The sequence below is a fragment of the Panulirus ornatus genome, chromosome 20 (genome assembly GCF_036320965.1).
Source record: "Panulirus ornatus isolate Po-2019 chromosome 20, ASM3632096v1, whole genome shotgun sequence".
NCBI lineage: Eukaryota > Metazoa > Arthropoda > Malacostraca > Decapoda > Palinuridae > Panulirus > Panulirus ornatus.
This window is the reverse complement of record NC_092243.1, coordinates 3,351,658-3,379,389: the sequence shown is the minus strand read 5'-3', so window position 1 is coordinate 3,379,389 and position 27,732 is coordinate 3,351,658. Positions and strand designations below refer to the sequence as shown.

General features: G+C 48.5%; 1 protein-coding gene across 5 annotated transcripts in view; it reads right to left on the bottom strand.

The window, feature by feature from the left end:
- Positions 1-22,468, bottom strand: part of klar (klarsicht) — a 353,898-nt gene extending 331,430 nt beyond the window's left edge. For 2 of the 5 annotated variants that reach the window (XM_071674529.1, XM_071674530.1), the window contains exons 1-4: positions 22,291-22,468; positions 11,680-12,395; positions 6,345-7,066; positions 5,872-6,022 (exon numbers count right to left, since the gene is read on the bottom strand). In XM_071674529.1, coding sequence (XP_071530630.1) covers positions 5,872-6,022; positions 6,345-7,066; positions 11,680-12,395; positions 22,291-22,350 — 1,649 coding nt within the window. In that variant the 5' untranslated portion in view covers positions 22,351-22,468. The remainder of the gene's footprint in view (positions 1-5,871; positions 6,023-6,344; positions 7,067-11,679; positions 12,396-22,290) is intronic. The other 3 variants (XM_071674528.1, XM_071674531.1, XM_071674533.1) reach the window with 2 other exon arrangements.
- Positions 22,469-27,732: the final 5,264 nt, after the last annotated feature.

The window sequence follows — 27,732 nt, the reverse complement described above, 5'->3', positions numbered from 1 at the left end:
GATTACAAAGTGCCGTTAGCCAAGGACAAGTCCCTTCTCCCCTTATTCCAAGTCCTCGTGAACTTCACAAACATTACAACGATGTGAGCGGCGGCTGAGCAGCGGGATCTGCCTCTGCTGCTACTGCCTCGTCACGACCACCGGCGTGAGGCCCATATATATCAGCCAGCTCACGCACGGCTCCGACCACTCCTGGTGTCGTAATCCTTGAGATTATTGTTACTCACGCCTAAACCTACCCTGTGAAGAAGAGGGTCGTCGTGAGGCAAGGCTTCATGTTGCCCAGCGATCTACCGAGTCTGGTAACAACTAAGTTTGAACACAAACACCTTTTTCGATCAATATATAAATAATAAATATATATATATATATATATATATATATATATATATATATATATATATATATATATATATATGAGAAACTGTGCCCCTCCGTAGTATAGTGGGGTGTTTTGGCGTATGTACATATTACAAAATCCAATATTCTCGGTAACATTCACTTGCGACAGAGCAAGGTCTAATATGCAAGACACAACTTAGGTCGATGGGTAGCTTGTGGGACACTCATTTTCATTATACATCCCTACGAGACTTTTTTTCCCCCTCCTGCACATGAAAGGAACGCACTTCTGAGCCCGTGCCGCGTGACGTAGGTTTCAACACTGTTGTGGTCGAGGAAGGCGAACCCCACCGCCACCGCCACGTGACGTAAGGCCGGAGCAGGAAGGAGGAGGGAGGGGGGTGTTCGGTCCCCCAGCCCTCGCCACCCGGGGCTTTCCGACCCTCCTCTCCTCGTCCATGATGAACAGTCATTCCCTAACCATTCACATGATGGCCGGTCGGCTAGCTAGTAATGTGCCTCCGGAAAGTCTTGAATGTCAAAGTCAGTCATATGAGAGTCACAGGTACCCTTCAAGTCCAATTGTGATGATGGTACTTACATACAGTTGCAAAAGGTCCCAAGGGCATATTACCGTAAGCATTCCTCTTTTCTAGCCACTGTAGCTGCAGCAGCAGTAAAAGGACACAACACTACACTAGTGTAGACGACGCGACAACCAGTGGCATGACACGCAAGCTCTACCGCGGAACATCAATACGAAAGTCTGTCATGCAATGTAAACAGGAACTTGAGCGAGGGAGCTGTATCTGGCCGTAGGGAAGGTCACCACATACATAATCCATACATTAGTCACCCGCTCACGTTGAACACACACACACACACACACACACACACACACACACAACACACACACACACCAGCTCTCAGCTGACGGTTTGTGCGTCCATCACCTGCCAATTGGGCTCGTAACAGCGTCACTGGTGAAAACCTGTCCATCGCTGCTTTTCACAGGCGCCTACACCTGCACCACCTGTCAGGTACGGCTTCAGCCATCGCTGAATTACCAAACAACACCTGAATTAATAAAACCATGCTATGACGGGAACCAGTTTGAGGGTGGAGGTAAGGGGAGAGTGGACCGTCCCTAAGAGTTACCACCGGGGTTCATGGTTATTCTGTGGTTAGGAGAACCTTCGTTACTACAACACAACCATACCACATCTGAAATATCATATCTTTTTTTCTTTATGAACACGAGGTAATCGCCCTCAACGTTACCACGTTATCAAAGGAAATTCCTCTGGGATCATAACTCACGCTGAGACAGGTGGCATTACGGACCGAGTTGTGACAAGGTGCGCCACTATGCCAGGAAGTCCTTAACCAAAATTACAGTATCAGGTTGTTTCTCTGTCTCTCCCACCCAACCACCCTCAGACTTTTCCTGGTTGGTGGTCTAGAAGGTTGGCCCAGCCCGAGGGGCGCTGCGCGTGTATGTACGATCGCCCGGCCCACCATACTCGGCAAAGGTTCCAACCCAAACATCATTCTCAAACTTACAGTGTCTTATCTATGTCTCTTGTACTTCCCAGCAGAAGCTAACAATGTAGAGCCAAGGGGTTCAATATCGTCTGTATCGTTTCCTTAGGCAGGAAGACTGCACGAACTGTTTTTTCAGTCTCCTCAAGATGGGAGAGTGAAGAATCCTGTTTCAGTTATGGTTCCCTAGGGAGGAAAGATTTCATAATCTATTGTTTTATCTTACCGAAGCCAAAAACCAATATCCCAAACATCCCAGTGACGTCCCAGTGATGCAGTCGGTTGTCTGATGGATCCTCCTCCATGGTTGATGAGGTCGCCCAGGCTCGTGCGTCAGGTAAAGGTCATGTAACACCAAGTTCCACGTCATGCTACAGTATCACCAACGCTCCATCACTCCCGTCCCCTTGACACAAGGAGCGAGCCCGCAGCGAGCCAGTCCGCTCGCCCTGGCCTTTGAGAATTATCAACACCAGACCTAAAACTGGTCTAACGAAGGAGGCTGGAAGGGAGGCGGATCGACCGACGGGAGTGTGGTGGTCTCTCTCAACACACGTCATCCTCTGCCAAGGTCGTTGATCACGCCACACGGCCGGGCTCCCCACCTTCCCCTCGGGTTCCAGCATGACCTCGTGTAAAACAAGACCCTTGTGTATTACGTCATATAAAAAAGTTTCCCAGCAAAGTATCGCAGTGTTCAGCATAAATACCAGAGGCATAACAAACTTAAGCCACATCACCTTGTAATAAAACACAATGTTTAGTAAGTGACAGAATGAGTCTAGCAAAATAGACTAAGAGTGTCGAATCTATGCATTCACAGCAGAACAACATTACGACCTTGTAAGAAAACAATGTTCCTTCCGTCACTAAAAGAGTCCAACAGAGTGGCTTAGAGTGCTTAGTTAACAACGGTCAAGGATTAACCAAATTGAAGGTTTTCCTTAAACACCACTTGGAATGATTGATTGCGATATTGGTAATGACAAATACCTCTTGCCTAAAAATAACCCGATACTAAAGCAACGATAGTGTATATATATATATATATATATATATATATATATATATATATATATATATATATATATATATATATATATATATATATTCTCACTACTTTCCTGAAGAGGTTAATGTCCACACAAGAGGCATGAGGAACTACCGTCAGCCTTGCTATACCACGAACTGTAAAACTTGGTGAAGGTCGTGCTACATCCTGGAAACCGTTCAAGACTACATTCCCGGACACTGGAGCCATTTCCATGAAATACCTCGAGTCTCAAGACACATAAGTGAAGATTGAGTGCCATCACTTACGACCAACAATGGCCCGAAACGACGAGTCAAGAAAACCGCTTCTCATTTTCCTTATATTCCTTACCACTGCAAGTAGAAATCTTGCCGAAAGAAAATGGACAAAAAAAGAGAATAAAGTGGAACCCTGGCCATACCAAAGGCTATGTGGGAGAAGGAACTCTCGGCACTACCTGTGGTCACTGACGGTGGAGGATAGAAGGTGAGGGGTAGGGGGCTGCCGCTCTTCAACCCGCCACAAGGAGAGGGAAGGGTCGGCATCGACCGTTCTGCTTCACTTCCACCGGGACAAGCGAAGACCTTACATACATGCATGCATGCAGTAAGATAGTGTTTGGTCTGTGAGTTAAGTCAACGCCTAGTGGTCAACACCTCTCGATCTGATGAGTCAAAACGTGACACTGACGACCTATACAAATGACCCTACCAGTCGATGGGCCTAAAGCCCATAATAATAATCAATCAACTAACCCCCAGGACGTTGGAGAGCAGGGTAAAATATTAGCCTGTCTTTCCAAGTATCGAACCCCAATTCACTTTAAGATGACGTGCTACGAGCAGGACCAGCCCTGGTGTAGACCCCCCTAAGGCTTCCCACCACGGTGTACCTCTCCCAAGTCCGCCAGTTTAATCGAAGTAGGTTGCCAAGAGCACTAACCCCAGGGCGACGGTGAAGCCATCACCCACTCCGAGTCACCAAGTCTCAACCACAGGCGCAGTTACATCTAAATCCAGCACGTCTCCAGGTCACCATTACCAAACCCCATCACACCTACACATCCCGCCCACGGCCTCCGTAGGTCACCAATACCAACAACCTCAGTGGCCCATACAGACGGTAGGCGAACCAGAGAGCACCAGGTTACGTGGAAAGGCAAAGGACAAAAACGCCTCCAAGGATTCTGTGATCTCAACTACGTCCATTGTTTCCCCGTCCACAACCACGTACGTCGTTCCCAAGTCCAGAGCCACTTCAAAATGCTCCGAGTTAACAGACCCAACCCCGTCTCCCAAATAAACAATGACCACACCACACCTCCTACCAAAGGAGGGAAGGAGAAAAGAAAAGAGAAGAGGAGAGAAAAAAGAGAAGAGAGGAGAGAAGAGAGACTCGTCTGCGCAATGACCCTGAGATGATAACCACATTTCATCGTGCCGCAGTGAAACTCAAACAATTGAGAAACTTGGCGGGGCAATACGCACAACCTCATTTGCTTAACACTTTCACGCCACCGGGAGAGTCAAGCGAACACACCCGCCGGATCAGTCCCCGACGGCCTCGCCTCACAATTGCACTCGGTCAACACGCCCGGGGGCTGGGAAAAATCCCCGAGGTCGATTAGGACGACGAGGAGGTTACTGAAGCACGACCAACAGGAGGCTGTGCTTAATGTATGTATATACAGGTAATGAACACAATTTGTACACACACACACACACATATATATATAAATAATGATTATGAATAATGAAAGTGGCCCAAAACGCTGAAAATGAGCTACATCAGACAATACATATTTCCGTTTCTCCTTCACAAACACCAGATGATGAACACCTCTCTGAAGTAACCTTCCAAACCTTCACAGACAAAAAATATCAAAGTCAAGGACGGAATTTGTCTCCTGTGACATCCCAATCGCACCCACTGTACCGTAAGACTAACCTTTCAATCCATTCTTTATATTTTTTGCAAGGGGGGGGGGGGTCAACGTGGCACGGGCCAAATTACTGCAGCCATGTTCGTTATGAAAGGATGAGTGATCAGTTCATAGGAAAAAGAAGAATGAGACGAGGGGAATCACTCCGAGCTCCTGAGGCTGGTGTGTACACCCGACACTTGGAAATGGGAAAAGGTTGTATGAAGGGCGACAGACTAGGAAGGGATGACAGCTTCCCTGCAACAGCTGTCTGAGTCATTATGATATTAAAGGTCAGGATTGTTCGCTTCCGTATACGTTCAGTAACCAGGTAATTAAATACATACGATTCCAACAAGTTATTCATACCACTTTTGACGTGTAACATACACCACGGTCATGTAAAACACCATGGGAGCGGAACATACACCACGGTCGTTTAACATACACCATGAAGCTCTTTACCTATAACCAAAAGCTCATGTTTGTGAACTTCGGCCTTATATCGATCAACACCTCGTTACGTTAAGATGAAATCACAATCAAATACAGAAGTGAAAGTATCAAAATATGTTCACACACGTCCTCAGACGCTGCTCCTCATGGTACCACTGAGCCGTCATACGGCGGTACATACCATTTCGGGTACAAATGCTGCGCGTGACTCGCCTCACTATGTATATAGTTCCCTCGCAACTTCGAAAAATTTGGTCAAAGAATCATATTTTTTCTTTCCGTTTTACCTGCAGCTATCCAAATGTGCATGCCTGACCTCTTGAACACGAAGGTGCGGCCCTTTGGTATGATGAAGTGACCCATGACCTGACTTTTAAGGGTAAAATGCCTTCGTATATCGTTGCGATCAAGCGGATGACATATTTCGAAGGGTCAGAAATAAGTGTGGTCAATATAGTGTATGTGTGCGTGTGCGCGCGCGTGTGTGTGTACCATCGATGTAAAGCACCATTAGCCACAACAGGCACACAGGGTGAACGTTCTGTGCACGCTGAGGAGTTCGCGGTACCGTACTCACTTTGGTCTGCGTCGGTTGAGGGAGTTGGTGTGGAGCTCTGCGGGCGTCCTCGCGGGGTTGACCGACTCTAGCGCTGGGCTAGACGACCCCGACAGCGAAGACATCGAGAAGCTCAGCGGACCAAGCCCGCCCACGCTGCTGCTGCTGCTGCCTGTAAGGACACAACACATTACTTGACGATACCTTTGCAGAACCCACAACATGAGAAGAGAGAGAGAGAGAGAGAGAGAGAGAGAGAGAGAGAGAGAGAGAGAGAGAGAGAGAGAGAGAGAGCTCTGCGGGCTTCCCCACGTTCTAAAGTGAGCATCGAACGTCGTCTTTGATGATATACTCAAAAGTTTTTGATTCACGGCCGGATTTATGTACCCGCTAATGTATGAATCAAACCCTCGGCTTAACTGTTGGACAATACTTCTCTTATCATGAACGTGAGACTTAAACCCATGCTTAACAGGGAAAGTTGCGTTCCTCACCTTTATCAATGTCCATCTTGGTGATGCTTGTGTCGTCAACTGGTATGCTTGTGTCGGGTACCTGAAGGGGATTATATGTAGGTTGCCATGACACCGTAGGGTGGGGCCCACGGCTGACTTTGGCACCGAGTGGAGATCTGGGGCACTGAGGTTCCCAGTTAAAACTTGGAGGGGGTGTAGAAGATAGGGAATTTGAGTTGAGGTTGAGAATATTACTATGACTTGCAGGAAGAGAAATGTGCTGAAGAGAAAGGTCAGATCCAAGAAAAGACTTCACAGAAGATAATCTAGTCTCAGGTACTAGTTTAAGGAAGTCCTTTTTGGCACTTTCATTGGCGGTGGGGTTTACGTTTAGTTTCCCTCCCAATTTCTCCGCAGAAATACAGTTTTCTCTGTCCGGCGTCGTTAACAGAAAACGACTCCTCTCGGCATCGCTCTGTCGATGAAAACGGCTATCACCATTCTTCCCCCGGAGAAAACGGGAATCGTCAGCTTCCAGAGGACACTCCGTAAGAGGTGATGCCGACGAAGACTCGCCACCTAGGGGGCTCCTCGTGGTCGCTCTGCTCTCCGCCCTCGAACTCTGTGATTCTTCGTCAACGAGGTCGAGGTTGAGGACAAATTCGTGGTCTTGTATGAGCGAGGGTGGGAAGGAGGTCTCGCCTGAGTCACTGTAATAGTCGCTAGTGACACTGCTGGTGTGAGTCTTCTGGCGTGGAGACCTGAAATGGAGAAAAGATATCATAGTAGTCTTTGTTTTATATAAAACATCGCTTGAGGCAGATTGAAACCAATGACGGACGTCAAACATTACCTTTAACGTTATGATTACAAAACATTCTATTCTATACAATTTCATAATTCTTTATTACAAATTCAGCACTACGATAAGCTGCACGTACAAACACCTCCGCCTACAAGAGCATTAATACCGTCACACGGTGATGGAGTGGGAGGTGGTAGTGGAGCGAGGGTAGTGGAGCGAGGCTAGTGAAGGTGTGAGGGTGGTGTGGAGTAAAGGTGTTGGAAGTACTGGATGCGAGTGATGATAGAGCGTGGATGGTGACAGCGTCGTCTTTAAATGGTGTCAAAAAACAATTGGTCAATGGCAACCAGAGGTATACAGCACGAGCACCACACACACACACACACACACACACACACACACACACACACACGACACCGACACTACCATACCACAACAGCAATTTCTGCGACCGTATAAAAACGGAGGCAACAAATCGAGTGCTTGACCACACGAGAACTAAATGCCTCTCGTCAAGACAATGCCGCAGTGAAAACGTTGCCTAACACCACTAACTTACTCAACCTACATCCCACACTCTCGGACATGCATTAATAAACTTTCCCTTTTATGTATTGTAAACACTGTTATGTAATCACGCTTGTGAAGAACAGCTTCCCCCTGTCATCCTGTGTACTGTATGGCGTAATGCATACATTTCAGCAGGTCACTGTTGGGAGAGGCGAGAGAAAAAAAAAATCCGATGTTGACCTAGTAGGGCCAGCATTGTGTCGATGATAACATCAGAGTCCACACACACACACACACACACACACACACACACACACACGTAATCAGAAATCGAGACAAGTGAATGACGTCCAGCAGAGGAGGAGGAATTACATGAGAGACAATACGGTAACAGGGAAAGGCGGCCGACTGTAACAAGCCTCTAAGATTTCCTATGAGAGAGTGAGCTTTCATCTCTGACGCAAGGGAAGATTGGGTGAACTATCTGAATCAGGACTGCCAGAGAGAATTTGACACAATGCTGCATTCGAAGACGATTAATAAGCTGGATTACCGGGCAAGAATAATGTGGAATTCATCAGTTGAGTACCACAGGGTTGTACTCGGGGACCGCTACTCTTCTTTATCTCCGTACATGACTTGCCGAGAGGGTAAGGGCTGTTACTTTAGTACGTCTGCCGATGACGTAAAGGTCATGAGGGAAGTGAAGAGTAGGGAGTATTGCATCAACTTGCAAGGGGACCTAGACAGACTGCAGAGTTGGTATGATCATACGCGGACGATGAAATGCAACCCGAGTAAATGTCGGGTAATGAAGGTTTGGTTACCATAACTAAAGACGCACAAAGAACTACTAGAGAAGGTCAAAAGGAAGGCAACAAAGATGGTACAAGAATTAAGAAAGCCGAGTTACAGGGGAAGGCTAGATGCCTTAAATCTGAGACCTACAATGCAAAACTGATGAATCTGGAATTGCCTTCATGGCCCTCTATAAATGTCTTTACATACAGTGCTATAAATTTCTCATCATATAGTGGTTATATTTCAAGAGGAAAAGTGATGACTTTGCTTGTAACATGTGAGTTATACGAAAGGTTGTAGCTAAAAGGACACTAAAACAGTAGAGTAACCATAGTGTAAAAAAAAATTCTGACCGCTAAAGAGAAATGGGCCACGTAAATCTAACATGTGTAGTTCAAGCAATGCACTTTTATGTCCAAAAATCCCATTCTAATATCTATTATTTCAGTAACATGAATCCCATAAGACTTTACGTTGTTCAAGGCGAATCTAGGGGTCTTAAGGAAGCGAAGACGCAGAAAAATAATCTGCTGCAGTGTGTTCCACGACAAGCCTTATTTTGCCTGGATTACCAGCGCCGGTAGCTATGAGTCACGCGGATCCGGGTTCGAATCCTGGAGAGGGCAGTCGACAGGCATGGCTCGACACGACCAAGAAGCACGACCTGACGACGACACCCGAACAGCCACACAATACCACCAGTAGACCACAAATCATGAGCCAGCTGGCTACCGCTCAGTACAACCTCGACACCATACACCACCGCCTCACGATCGAAGCACTACCACTCACCACCACCTCACGATGGAAGCACTACCACTCATCACCACCTCACGACGAAAGCACTGCCACTCACCACCACCTCACGATGGAAGCACTACCACTCACCACCACCTCACGACGGAAGCACTGCCACTCATCACCACCTCACGACGGAAGCACTGCCACTCACCACCACCTCACGATGGAAGCACTACCACTCACCACCACCTCACGATGGAAGCACTACCACTCACCACCAACTCACGATGGAAGCACTGCCAATCACCACCACCTCACGATGGAACCACTACCACTCACCACCACCTCACGATGGAAGCACTGCCACTCACCACCACCCCACGATGGAACCACTACCACTCACCACCATCTCACGATGGAAGCACTACCACTCACCACGACCTCACGATGGAACCACTACCACTCACCACCATCTAACGATGGAAGCACTAACACTCATCACCACCTCACGATGAAAGCACTACCTGACGACCATAGAACATGACCTTGACGAACAGTGCAATACTCCCTCACAACAGAGCGACCCTACTTCAAATTCGTGATGGCGCTGAAGAGTCAAAACCTCCCCACACCCAACAAGAGGGACAAGGGGCGTCCCAAAACAGGCACACAAGATCACCACATGAGGAAACCAACAACGTGTAGGTCTTCGCGGCCTTCCCTAACCCCGCCAGCCTGATGGGAAGACACTCAGGAACGTGTCATGCAAACATGCTGGTTTCCGCGACGAGGGTTAATCCGGACACGTGAGCGGCTTTAGACTGACTCACGGCACAAGATACCTTCCAAAGGACAACCAGGGGCTGCAGTAGCCCGCCAAACAAGGCCACGTAGGTCTGGCGGAGTCCAGGAAGCTGAGGGAAGGCTGATGCATTTGGGCGTGTTAGTAGCAGACTCAGACGCCGGGACTGCGGAACTACAGTAGTCACCACCGACAGACCCAGGAGGATACACACACACACACACACACACACACACACACACACACACACACACATCATGGAGGAATGAGCAGTAAGCGGAGACTTGGTCACAACCTTTAAGTTTCCAATAACTGTTTTACGTCCTCAAAAATAGACACAACAAAAAGGCTATAACAAAAAACTGAGCAAAAAAGTATTACAAAAGTTTTAAAGTACTACTTTTAAACATACAATGACTGAATGGAATTAAATGAGTGAAGAAACTGTAAAAATGCTGAGAGAATACGATGGTTTTGAAATATTGTGATGGTTAAAATTGCTGGGAGAGATGGGGGCTCTAAGAGTGTATGACTCCCTCCCCGTCAAGTAATTACGACAAACGCAGGCTTGTAACCCTATTACAACTAGAAAGACGGTGATGCCCGCGAAGCACCACTCTGTACTCCCGGCACAACCATGGGCATTGTATCGATGCCCAGTACACCTACCGTTGTTATATGCTTGCCTGAAACTCACCTGTGACAGCTGGTCCCGTCCTGGTAACGTTACAGCCGCCGTGGTAACATGATACAGACCATGACTCGTGTACTTACGAAATACCTCATGAGGTTTTAAATACCGGACTTGGAAATTTATAGGAGTGGTACAGCTCTGAAGGTCACTCTACTACGTCTATTAGATGAACACCCACCTTCGTTACCTTAATAACTCTTGAGCGAAGAAATTAAAGGAAAACGTAATCTATGACAAAGATATATTGCGTCTTGGAAGACCTTACTGGTAATATTCATTTATCTGATACGCCAGAGATCGTTCTACTGTAGACAGACATGATTTTAAGACTATATTAAACTCGGGAGAACTAGCAACCTGGCGTTAGTCATTTCATCAGGTTTGGCCATCAACTTCGAAAAAAAAAAAAAAAAAACTGACGTCAAGTGACCTATTGTAAGAGAAAACGAGATTTTGTTGCGAAATGTGTAATGGTTAACCTGACGTCTGAGAGTCATCGCTGCAACCTTAAAGTTCACCTGGAGTTTACCTGGCGTAGTCTTCATAGGCTCTTCTAACACCGTGGCCCATAGGCTGGGCCATGGCTGGTGGGTTGGGTGGCTGGTCAACCAAACTCTTTCTAGTCATAAGACACCACATCCATGTGATAAGAGAGTCACCTCGAAACTGGAGATATTTCAAAGACCCCTAAGGATTGGATTCTTGAAACATAATACGCAATTCCTTTAATTATTCTAAAAAAAAAAAAATGACAATTTACTTATTCCTAGCAACGAAAGGGAATCCATGTTTCACTTGAACACACTCAGTATGAGTTGAGGATGTGTAAGAGTGTGATTGCTGGGGGTGTATGTACCTCATCCACTCCATAGAATGAGGAATGGAGTCAGTGATGACGTTCAAACAGATGGAGAGATATGACAGAAGAGACAGTATGGAAGGTTACACCGAATGTGAGCAGTCACCAGGTCTGCGAAGGTGTTCTCGTTGATATACTGAGGATATATTCTCTATGCCATACCTGCTATCAGGTCCACAGGTGCCCAAAGCTTCTTCGAGTGCAAGCGTTTCTCGTGCTTCTAGCACAAACTTGGGGCCATCTTGTTCAACCTGTATGACGGACAGGAGCTCTTCTCTCGGCTCTGAGGGCGCCTGCTGCTGCTGGAGTCGCTGCAGGGACTCCTGCAGATGTAGGCGAAGCTCGGGCGAGAGTCTACGGACGTTCTCACTAAGCCTGGGCAGCTGGGGTATCTTGATGGATGGTCTCCCAGCCCTGAACCGCAGGCCTCGCTGCCCTGCAATGCGTCTGAGGGTACGTGGTGCGACAGATGGTGTGGGAAAGGGGCAGACCCCGGGGAAAGGATGGCTGACACTGGTGGCAGGGGCGGGGTAGCGGCTGCTGGGGGAACATGTGTTACGGGGGGGATGACTGACTGGTGCTAGGCCTGGGGGCCGTTTCTTACTGGGGGAGTAATAGTTTGGGGTGGGGGGCAAGGTGAGTGAGGACTTCAGAGATGTTCCGGGTGGTTGGTCGTCATGACTGAGGCGGTGGGGTTGGAGACAGGCCCGCCCTTGGTACTTGGGGGACCCGGCACTCCCACGGGTGGTGGTGGTGGTGGTGGTGGTGGAAGTGGAGGCGGAGGTGGTGGTGTTGGTGGTGTTGGTGGTGTTAGTGGTGTCGAGGCTCTGGCTGCCGCTGGAGAACCTCCCCCCGAGCCTTACTCCATCTTCACCACGCTGTAAGAAGAGAGAAAACAAGAATTAACTCCAAGACAGAGACACGTGGTAACATCATGGTGTTACTAACACCGTCCGTACACTGATTATAAACACGACAGTGTCAAGTCTGTACATAAGTCTATATATTAGACACTCCATAGAACAGCACAGCTCATAATAATAATAATAATAATAATAATAATAATAATAATAATAATAATAATATAAATCAAAACCGTCAGTGAGACCCCTGTGTCACAGGTAACTACAAGGAGTTACAAGAATCCACTTCAACTTCCGTCAACTCCCTCCTTCCTCCCCTCGTGCTCTTCTGTGTAGCCTTTACATAAAACAATGCAACACAGCCAATTCGTCCATAAATGCTTTCCCTAAATGATTCACAATAACCTCAAGCATATCTGTAATCATCCCTTTGGAGATCTGGAAAGTAGAGGTTTCCACAACACTTCCCCAGTAAGATTTAAGTCTTGATAAACATCATACGTTCGATGTATTCCAACGGAAGACATCTTCAGTTTGACGCGGACGTGAAACTGAATTATCACACGAGATATAATTCAAGGTTGTTCCTACGCCACCGTCATCTCATTCTGCCTCAAACATGGAAATGTTTTCATTTTCATGTATACTTTACATATTACCTTACGATGATTTCGGAGGTATTCTACATACCTTACGATGGCTTCGAAGGCCTGTGAACTTAACCTTGCCTTATGTACAGATTACGATGGTTTCGGAGGTCTTCTACACCCATAGCTGGGTCTGTGGACCTTCGCCTTATATTACGTATACCTTTCAATGATTTCCGACAAAAAGGCCTAGTTTTCGCCCGCCTTTCCCTCCTCAGCGGGGTAGCGTTACGAACTGACGATTCAACCTTCGGAGGAAATAAAAAAAAATGTTTGTTTACTTTCTTCTGCCCCAGGGTTTAGAAAGTGATAACACATGAAGAAAGTACGAACGCGACAGGTTAAGTGACTGGGTCAAACGCAAATGGCCCCTGAAAAGAGTGAACACAATGAAACAGAACCATACTTTACTAACTGTCAGTTCGAGAAAGATACAACAAAAAAAGGAAAAAAGGAATTATGGAAAATGGATCATACAGTTCAGGCGTGATAGTGACAAACCACAATCAAGTCTGAGCTGAAGGAACCTCTTAGCTGCTAACAAGGCGTCAGACACGAGAGTCGAACACGCTTTACTATGGTTTTAATAACCTTCCATAACAATGTTTCATCGTCTTAATGTGGAATCCTATTTCCCAGGGCCTGGGAATCGCGTAGGTTTAAAGTGGACGAAGTGTTTATAAATACACACACATATGGTGTGTGTGTGCTACTTCTGTGGTCACTCGGGCTGTTTGAAGCCGCAGCCCGCGGGCCAATGTGTCCTACACACACAGCCTGGTTGATCAGGTAAGTCCTCTGTAGATTCTAGTCCAATGTTTTCTTGAGTGTGTCTTACCATGTGTACCGTATGTAGCCTCACGTGGTCCACACATTATGACGGCTCTCAATCCTTCTATATGAATGATATTAGTACAGTGCTTCAGACCAGGGATGCTTATATCACGGCATCTCAGGGGTTTTGTTGTCTTCAAGTAATGTTTTTTCTCTCTTTCTTTACTAGGGACCAGGCCTTTTAAGATGTCTATGTTCAGGTTACAATTCCCGTATGAACTCCAGAGAAAACCGTCAGAGATGTGGTGGAAGAGGGTTAGTGCAGCAGGTGTTGGTGAGAGAGAGAGAGAGAGAGAGAGAGAGAGAGAGAGAGAGAGAGAGAGAGAGAGAGAGAGAGAGAGAGAGAGAGAGAGAGAGAGAGAGAGGGGGGGGGGGGAAATGAAGGTGGAAGGGTGGTGGAAGAGGGCCTAAAGAAGAAAGTAGGTGGGACCGGGGGAGGGCGCAGGATTATGGGGTGAGGGGGTAAGGAAGGCAGGAAGTAGGCAGAAGGGGGCCAGGATGGAGGGTGGTGAAGGGGAGCCTGGAGGGAGGGTAGTGCAGAGGGAGGCGCTGGTGCTGGCGGAGTGGAACTCTCCCTGCCGGAGGCCGCCTACACACAGCATTACCACACTCACACACACAAACTCCTGGTCACCGCCTCTTCCTCACGCTAAACGACTGTTAGATCGTCTTAACCAACTGATCAGCCAGGCTGTTAAAGCATGCAGCCCGCATGCTTCAACACCAACATATATGGTAAAAAAAAAAACACCACGTTCCTTGAATCAATTCCCCACACAACCCATCGTCCACAGTCTAATCACACAAACACGTTAGACAACAACAGTACGGCAATCATAAATTCCTTTGATCTCGACATAGCACACAAAGAGCGCAGGCAGAGCCATGATTACTCCACCAAGATTAATGATTACTCCACCAAGATTAATGATTACTCCACCAAGATTAATGATTACTCCAACAAGATTAACGACTTCCTTACTGGCGTGGGCCCCACACCTACTGGACTTCCAGTATCATCGTGAGAACGCACCGCACAAGTCCAGGTTCCTCAGCCGTGATCTCGTGCACGCTCGCCAACACGTGACACGGGACAAATATGAAGAAAGCCTTACAACAGTGATGCGGCTGTCCGGAGAAGCCTCCGACATGATCTCGCCTGGCGACCTCGCCTCCACGAATGTTCGGTCGAAATATATGTATAATGTATTGCGGCGTGAAAGTCTTTTCCCCCCGTAGAGAGATGGAGTGACGAGAGACGTTCGTCTCACCTGAAGAATTAATTTGCAAGGCAGGAAAGGCGCGAAACACTTTTACATGGGTGAAAGTCCGTGTCTCGCTTTGACATGGCGGGTTGAGGAGGGAGGGTGGGTATGAGAGTGATTTCGAAGGCTGTGTATGCCTGATCCAGCCCCAGGCAACAGGAGACGAAGTAATGATGATATGGATAAAATGACTGATACAAAAAGACTGATAAAGAAACTAACAGACGGATAGACATAGATAAAAGGATAAACAAATATATAGATAGACAGATATAGATAGAAAGACAAAGAGAGACAGACAGACAGATAGACAGAAAGAGAAATAGAGACACAGACAGACAGATAAACCAACATATTAGAATACAAACAGAATGACAGAAAACCTCTAGAGAAACACCTCTGAAAGGCAGAGCCGAACTGCGACAACAGAGTCTCTACGACACATCTCACCTGAATAATTATCTCATAACATCCACGCTTGACGACTCTGGTCAGTCAAGCTGTCTGAGGCCGCAGCCCCAGCCCTCCCAACCTGGGTTTACCGACTACACTTTGTGGACGTCTGTCCAGCGAGCTTCCGGGGTCTAAACCAACCATCAAATCCTTCACGACTTACAGCCAGCCACCAGCGAATTGTGAAATGAAATGAAGTTTAGGATTTTTTGGCAAATTCAGAAAATCTTAAAATGTGTAATAAAGTCAGTGGAATACATCATCCTCACAGCACGTCGTACGCTCTTTAATAGTCTCCTAGTGATGTTGAAACGGCAACATTTACGAAAACTTAAGACACATACTTAACTCTCATCATTCATAAACACCCCACTAACAATTTCTGAGAGAGTCTTGGTGTTACCCAAGACCTTTTTAGAGGCTCCTGAAGCCCAAGGCTGCGCTACTTCCAGTAGCAGGGAGATGAAGACTCATTTGCAGTGAGAAGTTCTATGCCGAGACTGTACTCCCAATGATACAGCTTTGCCGTAGGCGACTTTTCGCTCGCGCTGTAACCTTGAGCGGGCGGAGTCCGGTACCACCGGGCATACACCGGCGTAGATATATGACACACAGACAGAAAGACTACTGGATCCCTGATTTCGCATTCGTGAGGGCACGGCGGTCTGTCAAGCATGGCACAATGTACAGATGCTAAGCCATATCAGGGGTGCCACAGGTGTGCCTAGGGGAGGAGGACAAATAAGGTAAGGAGTTACCAAGCACAACTGCCACCCACACACAGCACAAACACTTACAGGGACCCGCAGGCACACTTCATCGCCGTCCCACTAAAATCTAATGTACAAGAGCCGAGACGAGACAGTCCTTGTAGGACAGCGAAACATTACATTATCCTGGACGGGAAACTATTCAGATGCATGAACAAAAAGCATACTTCATTCATATATATATATATATATATATATATATATATATTGCGATCATTACTGTCAGCGAAGGAGCATTCCAGCAACCTCATTTACAACGGTAGTTCACACCAGAAAACATCAAGTAACAGACCGCCCCACTCACTTATAATCACTACTCACTTATAAAAACGTAAGCGGCGACAAATTGATGTGAAAGGTCACCTATTAGAGTCACGACGGTCCAGAACACTGAGGCCATTAAGGTAGTCAGAAGATAATGCAAACTTTAATTTTTTTTTTACCTTGGAATTGGATGAACGTGCTTCACACCACACGATGTTAACAGAAAACCAGACACTAGATATAAGGATCTTTCACAAACTACAAACTACGCCATCTTTATTAACCATCTGAATTACTGGGAACGACCGCACATAGCCTATACCAGATATTACACGTTACACTTGGAAAATCCTTGAAGGCATGGTTCCCATTTTTCTCATCGCGAGACAAGACAATGGACGAATGTGACACGTCGTTACCAGTGAAATGGAGAAGCATTACATGCAATAAGAAGAGAGAGAGAGGACAAACTTCTGCAACCAGAAACTGCTTAAAACACTGCAAGAAACACAGTACATTCAAAAAGGGGGACTTAAACGAGCACTTACAAAGTGTGCCAGACCAACCAGGATGTGAGTAGTTACGGAGACTCCTCAACAGCCTGACCTGGGCAGACAACCAACACGGTAGTTTGGTGTGAGACCGACCGAGCTGTGGAGCAGGCAGAAGACCCACGAAACTATCGTATGGGACACGTAAGGAAAAGAACAAAAAAAAAAAAAAAAATTAAATCAACTAGTGTTAAGGGCAAGCGAATGAGCGGAGAACATCGTCCTTACACGTCACACACACACACACACACTGCCAAGTTTAATTTCTAATCATATCAAAGTTCTAACTGCACACTCCAATATCTGAATGAGAAGCCCAGAACTGATCTCTTTTTTAGGAGCATTCATTCAGTCACTACGATGTCATTGTGGACAAAGCACGTTATTAAGTCTTTACCACATCCCAAATCTTGACTTCATGAGCACGACAGTACGACCCACGAGCACGACAGTACGACCCACGAGCACGACAGTACGACCATTGCTACGATGAGCTGGCCTTCTACCAAACCCTTTTAGGTGTCGGGTTCAAGTCCAGGCCATCCATATCTAAGGGTCGTACCGTCGTGCTCAGGCATCGGACGCATCCCTGTGTTCAGGTATCGCACCGCTCCGTGCTCGAGGGGGCCAACACAACCCGGTACGCGTGCACCTGAAGTAGCTCACCTAATAACCAGTACAACCGGACGGATGCGCCTGCAACTGGTTGGCCACTGAGGGACACCCGGTATAGTTTCACACCTCATCTGTCACCATTGGTTTACCTTTGGTTCTGATAGGGGCGACCAACAGCGGTAATCCCAGACCCACTGCTTACACAAATCCTGCCATTACAAGGTCGACGATTGTGATTTGTGAGTTAAATTTATCTTATCATGAGCGTACCATCAGAGGACCAGACATTACCAGGTAGTTTAACTGGGCATAAATCTAGAGGGTGTTCAGAACGACAAAGACCTTATCTAACTTCGCTAGTGAAGAGTGGAGGCGCTACCCGGTTGCTCCGGCCCAGGGGGAGGGCCAGAGGAACTGCTGTGGCCCCGAGGGGTGGCCAGAGGGACTGGTGTGGCCCTGGGGGATGGCCAGAGGGTCTGGGGTGGCCCTGAGGGATGGCCAGAGGGACTGGACAGGTGGCGAAATAATACCTTGGAGCCCCGCCTTCGATGGTCAGGCCAGCGCTGTGGTCGGTCGCGAGTCTGTCTCATTTCTCACAGTACTGTCTGTGTTAGCCTTTACTTACGACTCTTCTCTCTCTCTCTCTCTCTCTCTCTCTCTCTCTCTCTCTCTCTCTCTCTCTCTCTCTCTCTCTCTCTAGTCACGACTCTGCAGGTTTTACCTTCATCCCTCATCAACAACCCAACTGTGCTATCATAACTTTTACCTTCATGCTCATCCGTAACGATAATAACCTCAAACTAACTCCTTGCGTGTCTCTCTCCAACCATTACAGCAACCAGAGTCCTGGATCGAACGCACGCATCACACAACAAAGCAGGTCACGAGTTGGATTAAGAGTAACGTGGGCCGTTGTAGGTCACTAAGTGGTCCTCCCGTTCCCTATGCACAAAAAGAAAGAACACCTTCAAACACCCGTACCCTAGGACTCTTCAATTCCTTACAATCTACCATCAGAAAGTGCATGCGGTGCACGGTAGAAAAGTTCAAGAGTGCACTGGACAAATACCTACAAAGTGTAGCAAACCAGCCAGGCTGTGGGGGCTAAGCGGGCCTGAGGGCTGCGACTTCCAACAGTTTGATCGGCCAATAACCCATTCCATCAGCCTGAGCCCAGTCCGTGCAGTGGGGGTAAAGACCTCCGAAGACTTCACAGGGAATTCACAAGGTTTACAAAGTTCCCAGCAGTACAGTAGCGGAACAAGAGTCCATCAGCCCGACAGAACAATACTTGCTCACAACACTTGCTAAAACCAGAGGGAATATTACAGGCACACCACAAGACGACGCCTCCTGAAAGTACTTCTCGGTACGACTTTAAAACAATTCTTCCACAATCCCCTCTCACCCGCGCCTTCCTACAGCGCCTTTCCACTCGTTAACATTCAAGCCTCACTCGGGCTAATCATATATGTTAATCAAGAGAGCGCTCATCAGGGAACACGGCGAGCCGCTCTGCAGTTACGGGCACCGACCCCAAATTCCTCTTCCCCCTCAGGTTACGTGACAAACATCCCAGACCAACTAACCTGTCAGATCAGAGGAACCTTTTGTACTTCTCTACAAAATGATCCTCCAATTGTTTCATCAGGTAAAAATTGTGAAAACTCGTGGCTCCCTTTATTCATCCTCACATAAAAACTGAAGGCAGTAAACATCGTGGTCGTCTTTCTCAACACACACACACACACACACACTACTGCCTGTGTTATATGAATTTATCTTTATCCTCTCAGACGCGGGCTGCTGTTAATACATCGTTAAGTCACGATTACTATCATTATCATTATTACCGTCACTCAATACCCTGGCCGGAAACAGCTCAACTCACAACCATTATGTACCAGAAACACTGATAAAGGACACGCAGTGTGGAAGCTGAGAAACTCAGTCCAGCACCTACACAGGGCATCTGATCATCATGTAAGGTATGGAAAGTGGCCTCGAACACCCTAGCTGATGTCCAGAGGGGCAAAAAAAGGATGCGAGTCGAAGACATCGATATATGGGGGCAGAGGAACACTGCAAAACCATAGTGAGGTATATATATATATATATATATATATATATATATATATATATATATATATATATATATATATATATATATATTATGGTGAAGGTACTGGCGGCGGACGCCGAGTGTGGGAGTCCACCCTAGGGCGATTCTGTATACGAAGAGACACATACTAGAAGGACGCGTCTCTTCCTTCCCGATGCCGAGCTGGTGAAAGTATCCTCCCACCAGCAGGCAGGCAGGGAGGGAGGGAGGGAGGGAGAGGAGGAAGGGATTCGTCATACCACTGAAGGTAACGCCAGAGACACTCAGTTCCTTGATGCTCACCAAGTAATGATCGAACGATCACAGGGTGATGTTACAACCCAAGACCACGGCTGGTTCACGGTGCCATTTAACTAACCCGTCCCTGACCACGGGGATACGACCCTTGGGTACGGGGATACGACCCCTGAGCACGTGGGGGAACGACCCTTAAAGCACGGGCGGTACGACCCTTGAGCACTAACTATAGTTATGACACCCTGGGCTTCCAGGGTCACGCCATCGCACCAAATGGTGGTGACCGTCGTGCAGAGGGGTCTTGCGGCCGTGCTCGAAGGTCGTGTTATCGTTTCCAATGGTCGTATCGTCGTCAGGAGAGTCCTGGTTTACTAGGCTGTTTGATATACCTGTGACTAGTATCCCTTGGAGAAAGCTACCCTTTTTTGAGGGGGGAAAAAAATATGTCCACGGGGTTTTTCTCATATTTCTTATAATAATGAATAACGTCAAAATAGTACAAACATCCTAACAAGCCTCACGGTGCCATAGTGGACTCTGAAGGAGGCGAAGCTGGTGCGTCCAGCGTTCCATCATACGAGCTCGAGAGGCACAAAGCTTACGAGGGGAAGGAACCCCACCCCCCAAGCACGGCGCTGAGAAAGTCGCCAGGTGCTCTCCATCAGGCGCACTTCTTTCTCGCTGCCAGCCTCGGCTCATTCACCAGTTAGATGGCTTCGTAATGTGAAGTTTAAATACGGAGTCTCGTCCTAAAACAGTGGCAGGAACATCTGGCACAAGAAGGAGTGTTAAAATCATATTTACTGGCGCGAGGGTGTTGGATACGAAGACTGAAAAATTACCTAGAGATGCGGCAGCCACAGGAGTTTACTAAACCATTCCGTAACGAAGTTTTCCAGTTCATAATCCAGGAAAGCCGGTCCAGCACCCAGTCCTTCAACCAACCACATCTAAGACGTGGATACGAGACGCATCAATCGCTGCTAAGAACCACCCAGGAGGCAGTTTGTTCGAGGTCTGCCACAAGTACACACGAGATGCGCAAATTGCGAGTCCGTAAATAAGAGAGAATCAGTCATAAATTATAACATCCTGTCTGGTTTTCACACTAAAAAAAAAAAAATACAATACTCAATAGTCAACGTCTCGAAGAAACTGTAATGTGACCATAGCTTAAAGCACTGATGAGTATCGATTTATGACGACGTTCCACCACAACACAGGACGCGTCACCCTGAGGGAGAGAGTGTGATCCACGCAAATTCGATTTCAACAGCGAGCCTTTACGGTGGGAAGAAGCCAACACCATGTACGGTTCACCGGAAATCAAGACACGACTGAGAGGCCACACCAATACACTGGTCGTTCAAACTGCTGTACAGCATTCACAGGTAGACAGCCACTGATGGTCAGCCAGCACTGATATAGAGTGAACGCCAAGACTGAAAAAGAAAAGTATGGCTGAACATTTGATGTACAATTCTAATTCCATGACAACCACATCCACCTTGCCAACTACCATCAGTAACAACCTGGGAATATGTACAGTAGAGAATTTCATGAGTGAACTGGACTAGTTCCTATGTGTATCAGACCAGCCAGGCTGTGGGGGTGCTATGTGGGCCTGAGGGTTGCGGCTTCCAACTGCCTGGTCGATCAATGACCCAGTCCAGCAGCATAAGACCGGCCCGAGCCGTAGGGGGTGAACAACCGCCTAAGACTTCACCAGGTACTCACAAGGTAACCCTTCCTAAACTTTAAGTACCTTTTTTTCTTTGACATTTCATCCCTATATCTAATTGTTTTTAATGCCTTTCTTTTCATACTTCAACTCAATATATGTGATGATGAGAAGTTCACAACAAGCCATCAGCATCGCTCTCAAGGAAACTAGTGTTGAAGAACTTCCTCGTCCCCATTCCACGCCAAGCCACTCCCAAGACTCAACCCATTTCTGAGGTATGTCGTTTCACCTATGCATAACAGTCTACAGTCAATGTCGAGGCATCTAATACTACTCCGCTCGCCAAGTTTTACGCGAGACACAGCAAGTGCGTGAGCAAGAGACACTCAAGTGTCTGAGTTTGCAGTGTCGAGTCTAACCAGAGACAATCATCCAGTGTCGAAGCGTCCACACATCACCACAACTTACCTGATGGACTCTGAGCGGGTGAGCGTCGACTGTCTTCATGGCCACCATCCTGCCGACCATCAGAGGAGGACAAGTTACTGCACAGACAGGAAGCAGCGGCACCTGATTGGTGTCCGTCCGTGAGTGAGGCACACAACACCCAACATCCTTCACCACCTGTGCCTCACGTCGATCGCCACGATCAACCACGAACCGAAAAAGTCACTACACACTTTTTTCCATATTTTCTTCGGGGAATCACTCTCATCTGCGTAATGATACCGGACTTCACTGATTGTACGATGCAATCGAGCAATATCATATATGCTTTGGTCAACGGGTCGTCAGGCCGTACATACAACCTTCAATGTAACATTATTTAATACATGTATGCCATCATCCTCTTACTGTCACACACAGAGAAGATGTGTCCTGTTCTTCTTGTTTCCAGTTAAGTTCTGAATATCCTGCATGAATCACAGAATCACCAGGGTTCAGCAACCCTAGTAACCAAGGTTCAGCAAACCTAGTCACAAGGGTTCATGATCCACTACGCCACACTTGCGTCTCATTACGTGTCAAATACTACTCTCTCTCTCTCTCTCTCTCTCTCTCTCTCTCTCTATATATATATATATATATATATATATATATATATATATATATATATATATATATATATATATATATATATATATCTTTTTCCACGTTTCCCGTGCCAGCGACGTGTCGCCGGGAACAAATGAGGAAATGCCCTCATTCGCTTACGTCCACACTCTAGCGGCAATGTATACTGCGCACAGTTTTAACATCACACTAACCTTTCTCTCACATGCATTAGCTCATGACAGCTAAGACGCACCACGTTCTTAGCCACCGAACGACCAACTACAGCTCCTCAACACGTGAATCTCACCCTACCCCCTCCCAAACACCACACCACCCCCACACAAACACCCACAACGGGCCGGCGTTACCCGACGCTGGTGGACGCTATCTCGCGAGTAAACACTGTGCATTTAACGCTTGCATACCTAAGCAGAGATACATAACACCATCCCACACAATCAGTTTAATGAAGCTTCGACGTACGTGCACTCTTATCACATACTTTAATGGATTTTCAGAGTACGTGAACCCATACATAAGGCTATGTAGTATAGAATATTCACTTCCACATCACACGACGGATGGACCTAAGTCAGCTACATTCTCAGCCACCAAACAACACTCCAGTCAATGTCTCCTCACACGTATGCCGAGGTCCCTCCAAATCACGCGACACAGCTCAGTGGGCCAAACAAGAGGTCGTTCACTCAATGACCCCAAGAAACTCTACCCCAGCGACAAACCTCAGCCTAACTGGGGTGCAAAACGGGTTTCGAATAACAGTGACCCACCGGAATGTAATAATCCTGACTTCAAATCAGAAACGAAATGGAAAACCTGTATCTACACTTTCTGCTTAACGGTGCGTGTCTCTCGGCGTCAATCTAAGTCCCATGTTTCTTGTAACCTCACTACACACACACACACACACACACACACACACACACACACACACACACACACACAAACACGGCACTTGTATGTATCACTGTGCAAGACTTCGATACGCCACTTCGTCATACTGAAGGAGGAGGCGTTGTAGTTTGTGGTGATGCTGATGAATGGCGGGGACGGGGGTTGATCGCACTGGACCTCCCTCCAAGCCTGCCGCCCACCACAGGTAACACTACCCTCATCACACACACACACACACACACACACACACACACACACACACACACACCGTACATATAACATTTACTCAGAATGTTTCGATTCCCAAGACACTACACTGTACTACACCAATGCACTATACTGTCTGTAGTGCACAAATGTACCCTCGTAACCTAAGTGTTCTTCGAGTTACACAGAACATAAACACGTCTTTCTGAAGGAGGGAATTGATTAGTTCAAATGTTCTTTAAGTCACAATTTAAGAACAACTTCCGCACCAGCGAGCTTATCAACACTTAAGATGTTCTTCGAGTCACACACAACAGGATCACCTCCTTCTAAACAAGTGAAATGAATTACTCCAGATGTTCTTCACCTCACAATTCAAGAACAGCTTCCGTACCAGCGAACTAATTAACACTCAAGATGTTCCTCGACCAACGGTACTCGAACAGTTCCTTCTGAACACATGAACTGAACATACACAAGGGTTCCTCTCTCTCGTCACAGTACAAGCACGACTCCTCCCCTGCACGACGCACGTGCACGGGCCATTCATGAGAGGGGCGCGCGGGACAAGACTACGACCGCCGCGAGAGACGACAGCTCGCCGACTGGCCAAGTTGGTCCACACCCACACCACCACCGACCGCCACACCTGACACCACCACCACCACCATCCCTCCTCTCCCTGACACCAACCCCTGCCCCCCCCCCCTCTCTCTCTCTCTCTCTCTCTCTCTCTCTCTCTCACCACACCAAAACAGTCAACGTTTCCGGGATGAGGGAGGGGGATTTCTTCTCTCAAAGGACTCTCAGTCGGTGGGTGGCTGGACCTTACCTTGAGCGCGAGGTTGGACGGGCGCTCCACTTGCGTTCGATGGCCTGAGGTCATCACTGGCCAAAGAGACGTACCGTCGTGCTCAAGACAAGAGCATTTATTCTCGAAGGTAGAATCATCGTGCTCAAGGGTAGAGCCGTCGTGCTCAAGGGTAGAGCCGTCGTGCTCAAGGGTAGAGCCGTCGTGCTCAAGGACAGAATCGTCTTGTTCAAGGGAAGAGCTGTCGTGCTCAAGGGTAGAGCCATCGAACTTCATGATAGTCGTGCTCAAGTGTGCTACCGTCGTGCTCAAGGTCGTGCTCAAGGGTAGAGCCGTCGTGCTCAAGGGTAGAGCCGTCGTGCTCAAGGGTAGAGCCGTCGTGCTCAAGGACAGAATCGTCTTGTTCAAGGGAAGAGCTGTCGTGCTCAAGGGTAGAGCCGTCGTGCTCAAGGGTAGAGCCGTCGTGCTCAAGGACAGAATCGTCTTGTTCAAGGGAAGAGCTGTCGTGCTCAAGGGTAGAGCCGTCGTGCTCAAGGGTAGAGCCGTCGTGCTCAAGGGTAGAGCCGTCGTGCTCAAGGGTAGAGCCGTCGTGCTCAAGGGTAGAGCCGTCGTGCTCAAGGGTAGAGCCGTCGTGCTCAAGGGTAGAGCCGTCGTGCTCAAGGGTAGAGCCGTCGTGCTCAAGGGTAGAGCCGTCGTGCTCAAGGGTAGAGCCGTCGTGCTCAAGGGTAGAGCCGTCGTGCTCAAGGGTAGAGCCGTCGTGCTCAAGGGTAGAGCCGTCGTGCTCAAGGGTAGAGCCGTCGTGCTCAAGGGTAGAGCCGTCGTGCTCAAGGGTAGAGCCGTCGTGCTCAAGGACAGAATCGTCTTGTTCAAGGGAAGAGCTGTCGTGCTCAAGGGTAGAGCCGTCGTGCTCAAGGGTAGAGCCGTCGTGCTCAAGGGTAGAGCCGTCGTGCTCAAGGGTAGAGCCGTCGTGCTCAAGGGTAGAGCCGTCGTGCTCAAGGGTAGAGCCGTCGTGCTCAAGGGTAGAGCCGTCGTGCTCAAGGGTAGAGCCGTCGTGCTCAAGGGTAGAGCCGTCGTGCTCAAGGGTAGAGCCGTCGTGCTCAAGGGTAGAGCCGTCGTGCTCAAGGGTAGAGCCGTCGTGCTCAAGGGTAGAGCCGTCGTGCTCAAGGGTAGAGCCGTCGTGCTCAAGGGTAGAGCCGTCGTGCTCAAGGACAGAATCGTCTTGTTCAAGGGAAGAGCTGTCGTGCTCAAGGGTAGAGCCGTCGTGCTCAAGGGTAGAGCCGTCGTGCTCAAGGGTAGAGCCGTCGTGCTCAAGGGTAGAGCCGTCGTGCTCAAGGGTAGAGCCGTCGTGCTCAAGGGTAGAGCCGTCGTGCTCAAGGGTAGAGCCGTCGTGCTCAAGGGTAGAGCCGTCGTGCTCAAGGGTAGAGCCGTCGTGCTCAAGGGTAGAGCCGTCGTGCTCAAGGGTAGAGCCGTCGTGCTCAAGGACAGAATCGTCTTGTTCAAGGGAAGAGCTGTCGTGCTCAAGGGTAGAGCCGTCGTGCTCAAGGACAGAATCGTCTTGTTCAAGGGAAGAGCTGTCGTGCTCAAGGGTAGAGCCGTCGTGCTCAAGGACAGAATCGTCTTGTTCAAGGGAAGAGCTGTCGTGCTCAAGGGTAGAGCCGTCGTGCTCAAGGACAGAATCGTCTTGTTCAAGGGAAGAGCTGTCGTGCTCAAGGGTAGAGCCGTCGTGCTCAAGGACAGAATCGTCTTGTTCAAGGGAAGAGCTGTCGTGCTCAAGGGTAGAGCCGTCGTGCTCAAGGGTAGAGCCGTCGTGCTCAAGGGTAGAGCCGTCGTGCTCAAGGGTAGAGCCGTCGTGCTCAAGGGTAGAGCCGTCGTGCTCAAGGGTAGAGCCGTCGTGCTCAAGGGTAGAGCCGTCGTGCTCAAGGGTAGAGCCGTCGTGCTCAAGGACAGAATCGTCTTGTTCAAGGGAAGAGCTGTCGTGCTCAAGGGTAGAGCCGTCGTGCTCAAGGGTAGAGCCGTCGTGCTCAAGGGTAGAGCCGTCGTGCTCAAGGGTAGAGCCGTCGTGCTCAAGGGTAGAGCCGTCGTGCTCAAGGGTAGAGCCGTCGTGCTCAAGGGTAGAGCCGTCGTGCTCAAGGGTAGAGCCGTCGTGCTCAAGGGTAGAGCCGTCGTGCTCAAGGGTAGAGCCGTCGTGCTCAAGGGTAGAGCCGTCGTGCTCAAGGGTAGAGCCGTCGTGCTCAAGGGTAGAGCCGTCGTGCTCAAGGACAGAATCGTCTTGTTCAAGGGAAGAGCTGTCGTGCTCAAGGGTAGAGCCGTCGTGCTCAAGGGTAGAGCCGTCGTGCTCAAGGGTAGAGCCGTCGTGCTCAAGGGTAGAGCCGTCGTGCTCAAGGGTAGAGCCGTCGTGCTCAAGGGTAGAGCCGTCGTGCTCAAGGGTAGAGCCGTCGTGCTCAAGGGTAGAGCCGTCGTGCTCAAGGGTAGAGCCGTCGTGCTCAAGGGTAGAGCCGTCGTGCTCAAGGGTAGAGCCGTCGTGCTCAAGGGTAGAGCCGTCGTGCTCAAGGGTAGAGCCGTCGTGCTCAAGGGTAGAGCCGTCGTGCTCAAGGGTAGAGCCGTCGTGCTCAAGGGTAGAGCCGTCGTGCTCAAGGGTAGAGCCGTCGTGCTCAAGGGTAGAGCCGTCGTGCTCAAGGGTAGAGCCGTCGTGCTCAAGGGTAGAGCCGTCGTGCTCAAGGGTAGAGCCGTCGTGCTCAAGGGTAGAGCCGTCGTGCTCAAGGACAGAATCGTCTTGTTCAAGGGAAGAGCTGTCGTGCTCAAGGGTAGAGCCGCAAGGTCGGTCGTCGTGCTCGAGGACAGAACTGTCGTGTTCAAAGGTGAAGCCGTCGCGCTCAAAAGATAAAATCAACCCCATCTCACGTTACTCAACAACCCCAGTG